The following is a 9,788-nucleotide window of genomic DNA, read 5'->3' as shown; positions in this document are numbered from 1 at the left end:
GTAATGTCCTTCAAGACCTTTGCCTTCCCAACCAACATTACTGGTCTTTCCAGGGTTTTGTTTCAGTTTGTTTACTCTTAGACATTGAACCATAGCAGCCAGGCAGCAATTTAGGACCTCTACTGCATCACCAGATTTGAAGGATATACATAGCTGTGTACCATCTGCATATTGACAACAGCCAACTCTAACTATAAATGATTTGGCATAAGGGCTTTACACAAAGACTGAAGAGCATGGAGGATAGGATTACACTCTGTGAGTTCTACACCGATGATAGTTGATTTCCAATGACAATTCTTTAGGTCTGGTCCATCAGGAATGATTTGAACCAGTCCATCATACAACCCCTGATACTTACTTCTGCCTCTAGGCACCTCAACAACTTGGCATAGCCTACTGTGTCAAAGGCAGCTAAGTCCAATAAAAACAAGGAAGCCTGACCTTTTTTTATATTTAGATGTAAGTAATCAACTAGAACCACCAGAGCTGTCTCTTTCCTATAGCCTAGTCTGAAACCAGACTGACAAAGAGTCTAGAAGTAGATGGTTTCTCCAAGAAGACCTGGATTTAGTCTGCTACTGTGGTCTCAATCACTTTGCCTAGGAAGGGCAGGTTAAAGACAAGGCAATAACTGGCTACATAATTTTTCTGTTTTTTTTTAAAGTAGTAGACAGATTACCACCTTTTTGAGTAGTTGAGGGAAGGTGCCCTGAGTTAGTGTCTGTAAGGATTTATTGATATGGTATTTACATGATTTTAGAAGCCAGGGTGGGCAAGGATTCCAAGCACAAGTACTAGCCAGGAATGAAACTGTCTACATCCATGATGGAAATGGGACCGAAGAGCTTCCTAAACAGAACAGGCACTATATTAAACAGTTCTTCTAGTGGACCTGTGTTATAGTCAGCATCTAAATCAGAGTGTATTCTTGATATCTTATTAGGAAAAAAACTGCAAAGGCATCACAACTAATTGTCTAGTCTTGATACAACAAAGGCTGTTTTAGGAATTAGCAGATGCCCTGTTATCTTAAAACGCCTGGGATGATTGTGAATGAGCTAATGCTACAGGAGCACAGAAGTAACATTTCTTAGCTGGGGTCATCGCTGATTACAGATCTTGCAGTAAGCTCTATAACACGTTCTGTCAGATCTAGTGCAAGTAACACTCCTGAAAGAGTGCAAATCTCTGTGGTTTTCTCCCCCACCCCACCCGGTACTTCCAAGGCATCAGTTCCACAGGACACAATGAACGGCTGTTTCCACAGTTTTCTGGATAATCTTTTAACCTCGTGGCAAACAGCAATTCAGCGAGTCGAGCCTTTTCCATTAATGCAAGTCCACATTTGGAAAAGTGGCGCCTCTTGATTTTTTGCCGGAGGGGAGGGGCGGGGCGAGCAACTACCCCAACTCAGGCGTTGCTACACCGCCCTCAGGGATCCGGTTCCACGATAGAACACAAAAAGGCAGGCGGAGGGGAGGGCGTGGAATGCCAGGAGCGCCACCTTTGACCTCGCGTCAGTTGGGCACGCGGTGCCGTGGAGACGGTTGCTTGGCAACGAGACGCCTGCTGCAGGGCTTCCTGGTCCAGGGTCTCGAACCCAGCGGCCATGGATGCCGAGTCGCTGCCTTACGCGCTGGACCTAGTGGCTGGTAGCGGCATCTGCCTCAGCCCAGAGAAGCGGGCGGCTTTGCGGACCTCACTCCTGCTGGTGCAGCGGGACTACCGGTTCGAGCAAGTTCGACTGTGGGGGCGCATTCGAGGCATCCGCGGAGCCTACTACATCGCGGAAGGCCTGGGGCCGGACCGGGCGGGGCCCAGGAGCCGCCTCTATAGGTGCTTCCAGTATGAAGTAGTGCAACCTTGGCGTCAACGACCTTTCTTTCTTTCTTTCTTTCTTTCTTTCTTTCTTTCTTTCTTTCTTTCTTTCTTTCTTTCTTTCTTTCTTTCTTTCTTTCTTTCTTTCTTTCTTTCTTTCTTTCTTTCTTTCTTTCTTTCTCTTTCTCTCTCCCTCCCTCCCTCCACCGGTTGTAGGGCTCTTGTATATAATCTAAGCGTAATTTGTGTTAGAAAAGGCTCCCAGCTCAGAATGCTGTCTGGCTAGCAGCCTCTCTTTAATCAGTCCTACTCTTGGATCTTTTATTCCACTTTGTGTGTGTTATGCAGTTGATTTATGGCAACCCCATGAATTCATCACCTCCTCTTTTTCTATTGCCTTCAACTTATGCAAACGTGATTGTCTTTTCCTGTTAGTGTTATCTTCTCATGATTTGACCAAAGTACAACAGGCCTCAGTTTATTCATCTTAGCTTTTAGAGAGAATTTAGGCTTGAATTGATGTAGGACCCACTCCAAGCTATCTATAAAACTCTCTTCCAATACCCCATTTAAAATAAATCCAAATTTCCCCAGATTCTCCTTTTAAATCCACCCCCTTCGGCATGGATTTAAAGGGAGAATCTGAGGTCCTCAGTTTAGAAGAAGAAGAAGAGTTTGGATTTATATCCCCCCTTTCTCCCCTGTAGGAGACTCAAAGGGGCTTACAATCTCCTTGCCCTTGCTCCCTCACAACAAACACCCTGTGAGGTGGGGGGGGGGGGGCTGAGAGAGCTCCAAGAAGCTGTGACTAGCCCAAGGTCACCCAGCTGGCATGTGTGGGAGTGTACAGGCTAATCTGAATTCCCCAGATAAGCCTCCACAGCTCAAGTGGCAGAGCGGGGAATCAAACCTGGTTCCTCCAGATTAGAATGCACCTGCTGTTAACCACTACGTCACATTAAAAGTGATGCTGTTTCAGGGTGGGGGATAATCCACCCCAAAACAGCATCACTTTCAATGTTGTTTAACTAGGGACCCCAGATTCTCCCTTTAAGGTGGATTTAAAAGGAGAATTTGGGCTCTCTAGTTTAAACACCATTGAAAGTGATGCTGTTTGGTGGGTGGATTCCAGCATCACAGCGCAAAACTCAGATTTTGCACCAGGCTCCATTTTCCCTCTATGCCTCTGCCCAGAGGGGAGAACAGGGCAGGGGAGTCTGCCATCCCCGACCTTGGAGAGATGCTTTTATAAGTGCTAGGCCAGGGGTGGGGCTTGGGGAGGCGTGGCCATGTCCTAGGGGCGGGTGGGGTGTGGCCCCCCCGAACCTCCCCCTAAAAAAATTTATACCTACGTCCCTGATCAAGGCTCTTGTGGTTTGGGGTACATTTGCCCAGCTCTGGCTGGTGCATCAACTGTGTTCATTCCTGGATCAGTGAGATCTAGTCGCAATGATCCATGCCTCAGTTGCATCTAGACTGGACTATTAGAATGCATTCTGCTTGGAGCTACCCTTGAAGAGGGTTCAGAAGCTGTAGCTAATGCAGAATGCTGTGACTGGATTGTTGGTCAGGGCTAGCAATTGCGAACTTAGGTGCTGAATACTTCAGCAATTATACTAGCTCCGTGGTGGCGAACCTTTGGCACTCCAGATGTTATGGACTACAATTCCCATCAGCCCCTGCCAGCACGGCCAATTGACCATGCTGGCAGGGGCTGATGGGAATTGTAGTCCATAACATCTGGAGTGCCAAAGGTTCGCCACCACTGTACTAGCTACTAATCTGTTCCCAAGCCCAATTCAAGCTGTCAGTTTAAAGCCTACATAGCTTGGGACTGAGGTGTCTGAAGGATGTTTTCTCCCACAAATTCCTGCCTGGGAATTAAGATGGTGGGGAGATGCCCTCCTGATTTTTGTTTGGTGGGTAGATGAGAGAAGGTCTTTTTGGCAACAGCCCCACAATTATAAAATCATCTTCTCAGGGAGATGTGCCTGGTTCCTTTAAAAAAAAATCTTTATTTAATCAGTAATAACAATAAACAATAAACAAAACAAAAAACAAAGAAAATTTACAACAATCAGTTATCCTATCCTTTTTCTTTTTTTCTTTTGATGTTTAAATATCACGTCTCATTATTAATTATAATTGAAGAGTTCTTAGTAAGTACGCATAATCTCTATTTAAAATAGTTAAGCACAGGGTTCCATATTTTCACAAAATAATCCAAATTTTGAAGTCTCAAAGTAGATGCTAATTTGTCCATTGTTGTTAATTCTGTTAATTTTCTTAGCCATTCTTTGGAGGTTGAGATCATTGAAGACCTCCAGACTTTAGTGACAACTAGTCAAGCTGCAGTCATCATATATTGCATTAGTGAAAAATTTTCTCTTTTAACTGAAGGGTCCAATATATTCAATAAGAATAATTCAGGAGAGAAATTAAATCCATAACCCAGTATCAATTTCATTAAATTATATATTCTGCGCCAGAAAGTTTTATTATTTCAGAACTCCACCGTGAATGGAAAAAAGTACCTTTTGCTTTCCCACATTTCCAGCAAGTACCAGAGACACCTTTATACATTTTCGCTAATTTAGAAGGATATAAATACCATCTGTAAAATAACTTGTAATAGTTCTCCTTCAAACTAATACTACATGTAAACTTCAAATTGTTCTTCCAAACCTTCTCCCATTCATCAAGTGAGAACTTTATCCAAATCTTGGGACTATCTAACCATATTAACCGTCACTCTTTCAGTTTCAGTATCAATTGTTAACAATATCTTGTAGATTTTCTTTATTAATTCAGTTTCATTGTCGCACAACACGTTCCATAATTCTGAACGATCTACGAATCCTAATTTTTAATCTAATTTAAATTTTTTATTAATTTGAAAATAAAGAAACCAAAGACAGGGTTTCTTATCAATAACTAGTTCATTTTTACTCTTCAATATATATCCTTCCTCTGATATTCTTAATAGATCTTTATATCTTAATATTGCATTTCATTGAAATGTTGAAATGTACCTGGTTCCTTTGTGATCAATCTTCACGAGGTAGTTTTATTTAGGATTGTATTTTGATTAATTCAGCTTTTATTATTGGCATTCCAATTTGGAGTTTTTAAACTGTGACTTTTATGGGGTTTATTGTGTTTTAATAATGTTTTATTTATTGCAGAAAGGCAGTTAATGAATGTTTTAAATAAATAAATATAATGCTTATCATGTTGCTGTTATCCAAATGCTTGATTACTTTCTTAAAGAACTCCAAATGGTTATGGAGCAAAACTTCTCTTTTCGGAAGCCATGCTGATTTTCCCTCAGCAGAATTGTTTTTCTGTGTGCCTAATCATTCTATCTTTGATTCAAGTTCCTATTAATTTGTATGGGACAAAAGTTAAGGCTAACTGGCCTGTAATTTCCTGATTTGTCTTCAGTCGCCAAAAATTGATTGCTAGTCTCTGGTCTTCTGGTGTGATGACTGATTTTAGAGGAAATTATATATACAGCAGTCACTGGGAGACAAATGATTTTTAAAAGTGGTTTCATTGAGATGATTTGCTTTCCGTTTCTCTCACACCCATGCTTCATTTTGCATGACTTACTACCCTGATGTTTTGCAGGTATGCTTGGTCTAGTTCTACATAGATTTTGTTGACATCAATTTTAGATTGCCCCTTAATTTCAGGAGAAAACCACGCATGGGTAGTAAGTTCCATTCTGTCCTTCCTAGCCAAATGAAGTTGCTTCTGCTTTTACAGTTATACATTTTTGGCTATGAAAATATTGTTACTTTTCATGTCAGCATACTGTGCAATCTGTCTTCCTGTCACCGGTTCCCTTTGTAATTTTTGTGAGACCTCCAGCATCTGAAAAAGGAGGTCTCTCTTTCCTCTCCAGTAAACCCAAACTTTGCCATATGTCATATTTTTGTATATGATAGTTTGAACTGTGTGGATTGGAGCCTTCTGCCACCTCCATCTGGTGAAATGATTACATCAACAGCTGCACTAAAAGGACGTTTCCAGGGGGATCCATCTTATGAATATGAAAACTATGATAAGAAAGAGGAAGGTGAAAAGCCATATGAAGAGGAAATTGGGGTCAGTATACTGGAGTACCCTTTGGATCGTATCTCTTAATTACTTTCATGGTATTTGTCCAAATGTTGCACTTGTGATGTACCTGTGATGGCTTTCTCTTGTCATTTTTAATTTTCATTCATTTGTTTGGTTTCCTTGTTGCTATTTGTATGTCACTTTTTATCCAACAAGCTCAATGTGTTGTGTTTTGGAGTAGTTTTTCAGCCAGATCCCTGCCAGGCCCAGACTTTACTTGCCAGATGAACTATCTCTCATCTTCGGGCCCTTCTCTTTGGTCTTCCATTGTTCAGTGTTTAGCTTGCTCCTACTGGAAGTTTCATAACCCATACCATTATTTCAGAATACAAGGAGACTCCCATTAATGATTCCACTGACTTATGATGAAAATTCACATATGTTGTTGTCTTCATGGTGATGATCTCATGAATTAAAATCTCAAAGGATTTAATTATTTGGGGTGAGTTGGCTCACAAAGACTTTGGCATATTTGAACATCTAAGGGCCAGTGCTATACATCACAATTTTAAAACATGTAGTAGTTGTAGTATCTGGGTTCCTGTGACCTGACTGACTCAGAGAGTCACATATCAGTTGGAAGTAATTGTGGCCAAATCAATTTGTCCCAGGAGTGGCCATAGCTGGCAAACAGCTTCATCTGGTAAAACACACTTATGGTACCTGGATCAGAAAACGGTTGACAGTTATTCAGATCCAGAGGGTCCAAAGATGGCTTTTTGGGGCAAAGGCTCTGATTGCCTCCTTTAATAATTTTGTTAGCAAAAGAACCAATTGAGACACTGATTAGCTATGATGGATAAAAATAGCTATGCACTGTTTTAGTAACAGCAGTTGTAAATAACTACCCTGGCAGATGACAGTGAATCTGCTTCTGGCTCATGTATATAATATATTATCAGTGATAAGGGATCAGTACTTTTAGAGATGATTTGAATAAATTGAGTGTAATATAATGACTACCATGGAAAATCCATAGTTTTTGGTAACTTTTAAGTTGTGGCTAGATAACTGCAGTATGCTGTCCATTGGGCTTCCCTTGATCTGTGCAGAAGTTGCAGTTGGTACAGAATACTGCTGCCAGGATGTTGACTGGATTGGGTCGACAAGACTGTATAACTCCAGTCTTGTTCTATCTACCAGTTTGCTTCTGGGCTGAATTCAGGGTGCTGGTATTGATCTTTATAGCCTTATAAAGTTTGGGGCCAGCATATTTAAGGGCTGCTTTCGCTCAGATGAACTTACTCATCCATTCCAGCCATCTTCAGAAGTTTTGCTTTGGGTGTCCCAGCCATCTAAGAGTGGCAACAGGAGAAAGGGTTTCTTGGGCATGACACCAAAACTTTGAAATTCTCTCCCTTGGGAGATTTGTCTTCTTCTGCCATTGTCTTCTCCAGCAGGTTAAGACTTTTTTGTTTTGTTTTTTGGCATATCCCTAGTAAACTATCAAAAGCCCTCTGCCTCCCATTTGTTCCTGGTGTCTGTGGACCTTTAGGAACTGCAAAGTGAGGGGGTCTACAGTAAAAAAGGGGAATTGACAGAAATTGCTACTCCCTCTTAAAATGTAACTGGTCTTAAGTCTTTGGAGTGTTGTTGTAATCTGAAGTCAAAAGCCTTTATCTATCTAGAGAGGATACCATTATTTTGAAAATGAGATTTATACAACTACTGTAGCAATAACCCCCTTTCATTAGGAATCTGTGACCAGTCTCATACCCATCAGATTGCAGGAATATGATTCTGTTTCAGGTACCTTTCAAATATAGACTATTGAGTTACTATTTTGTTTTTCCTTTAATAGGTCATGGTCAAGGAAGAGATTCGTCTTGTAATTACAGTAGACCAGATAGATAAAGCAGTGGGTATTGTTCCTCGGGGTGCATATATAAAGACACCACTTGGAATTGTGCATGAAAACAGGAGTTTTGAAGGTAAATCCATGTTAGGATTATTAGAAAATATCTGACTCATTGAATGCTTAAAGAACTATGATCAGTAACTTCCTCCTCATGTAAGTCCTTGTTAGAACATGTCTCCATTGTAGGAATGCTTACAAAATATTCAGGCACAGTCAGTACAGATTCTCTCTCGTTCTGTGTGGCAGATTTTCACTTCCAGCGTGTCTTTTCTTAGCACACGGTGTGATCTTGGGCTGGTCACTTTCTTAGCTTCCCTTATTTCACATAATTGTTATAAGGATAAAACAGAGGAGAAGAAAATGACACTTATTACTCTGAGCTCTGTGGACAGAGGTAAAATTACAAGTAGATGAAAGGCAGTTTCCCCTCCCATTTAACACAGTTAAAAAGGCTGTTAAGGTTTTCCTTTTCTTTGCTCTGTTGCAAACAAGCTAAGCCTTGTTGGTATTTCTCACAAGCCTTACCCACTCTATTCCCTCAATGGTAGTGCCTGGATCCACATAAATAGAGTGAAATGAAGAGACGGAACCCCTCTGTTTCTGCTTATAGATGCCATCACCAGAAAAGTGTGAGGTGGGATAAGGTGACACAATCAGAATTCTTTGTCCCAGTTGAGGCAACTGTGATGATACTCATTCTATAGCATATTCTCCTATTCATATTTTTGCTTTTGAGATTGACTTGGTACATTAAGAATTGCTTCTATGTGGCCTAAGATAGTGCTGCTCAGAGCTATCCTTAATTCACATATATTTGTGTAGGTGAGTGTAAAAGCTATTGTATTGCTTATATACACTCTTAAGTCTCATATATGAATGTGGACTATTACAAGTCTGCTGATATTGGTCTAGAGCAGTGATGATGAACCTTTTGGTCTTGGCATGTCAAGTATTCAGAAAATGCTAATTTGACTCTTCGGATTTGTCACCCCCTCCCCACACAAAAGAGACAATATTCTTTACATATTGTTTATTTTTTAAAAAATACAGTCCAATCATGTGTGGTGCTATGTATAATATAAAGAAATGGCAAATAATTACAGAATAATGCAAACTCAACAGGTTGTTGTCGGGGATTGCTTGTGTGCCATCCAAAACATTGTGGTTTGTGACCTTTGATGTATGTGTTATAGGTTCACCATCACTGGTTTAGAGACAGATTTGCTGTTGTACCCTGTATCTACCATGAACTCAGAATAGGTCTAAATGTGTGGGCCCCAGACTTTTGTTGTTGTTGTTGTTGTTAAGGACTCTAATGTAGAGTTGCCCTTAGACATTATCACATGATCCTGCAGTGTTTTTGGCTGTGGAGCTAGATTGAAGAATAGTTCCTTTGTTTTCAGATTCAGCAGGATTGCAGCAATCAGTAAGGGATTTGTCTTGATAAATTGCCAGTTCACAGAAGCATGGTACCAACAGAACTGTTGGCAGTTTCTTAAAACACTGCAAAATTACCTATTCCTAGAGGTCTCTGTCTGTCTATGTGGGTTTGTTATTAGTACCATTAATGCAAAGGTGCTTTCTAAGACCATTAGTCAGTGAACTGAAGATGTGTAGTATGTTACACAAAGAGATCTATTGTCAATTTTTACACTTTTCACACAACAGGTTTGTCTTTGACTGAAGCCAAAAAGTTAAGTTCCTATTTCCATTTCAAGGAGCCTGTAAATTTGAAGAACAAAACTCTCCTGGAAAAAGCTGATTTGGATCCAGCCATTGACTTTCTGGATTCTCTTGAACATGATATTCCTAAAGGTATGGTGGAAGTGCTATTCCCAAAATGTGTAATGGGAACAGAAGTGTTATAAAACTGCCACTCCCTGTTAGGAAGATCTATATAGCTTTCATTGTTGAAGAAGAAGAAAATGTGGTTTTTATATAATATTTTTCTAGAGTTCAGGAAATCAAAAAACCTATCTCAGTA

The 9,788-nt window shown here is 40.4% G+C and overlaps 1 protein-coding gene across 1 annotated transcript in view; it reads left to right on the top strand.

Moving 5' to 3' along the window:
* The first annotated feature begins 1,486 nt into the window (after window positions 1–1,486).
* RSPH9 (radial spoke head component 9) overlaps window positions 1,487–9,788 on the top strand; it is a 31,199-nt gene continuing 22,897 nt past the window's right edge. The window contains exons 1-4 of the mRNA XM_048483528.1: window positions 1,487–1,839; window positions 5,772–5,931; window positions 7,748–7,877; window positions 9,473–9,619. Of these exons, the coding sequence (XP_048339485.1) occupies window positions 1,613–1,839; window positions 5,772–5,931; window positions 7,748–7,877; window positions 9,473–9,619 (664 nt within the window). The 5' untranslated portion in view covers window positions 1,487–1,612. The remainder of the gene's footprint in view (window positions 1,840–5,771; window positions 5,932–7,747; window positions 7,878–9,472; window positions 9,620–9,788) is intronic.

The sequence above is a fragment of the Sphaerodactylus townsendi genome, linkage group LG01 (assembly GCF_021028975.2).
Source record: "Sphaerodactylus townsendi isolate TG3544 linkage group LG01, MPM_Stown_v2.3, whole genome shotgun sequence".
NCBI classification, from domain to species: domain Eukaryota; kingdom Metazoa; phylum Chordata; class Lepidosauria; order Squamata; family Sphaerodactylidae; genus Sphaerodactylus; species Sphaerodactylus townsendi.
This window is presented reverse-complemented; position numbering and strand designations above follow the sequence as displayed.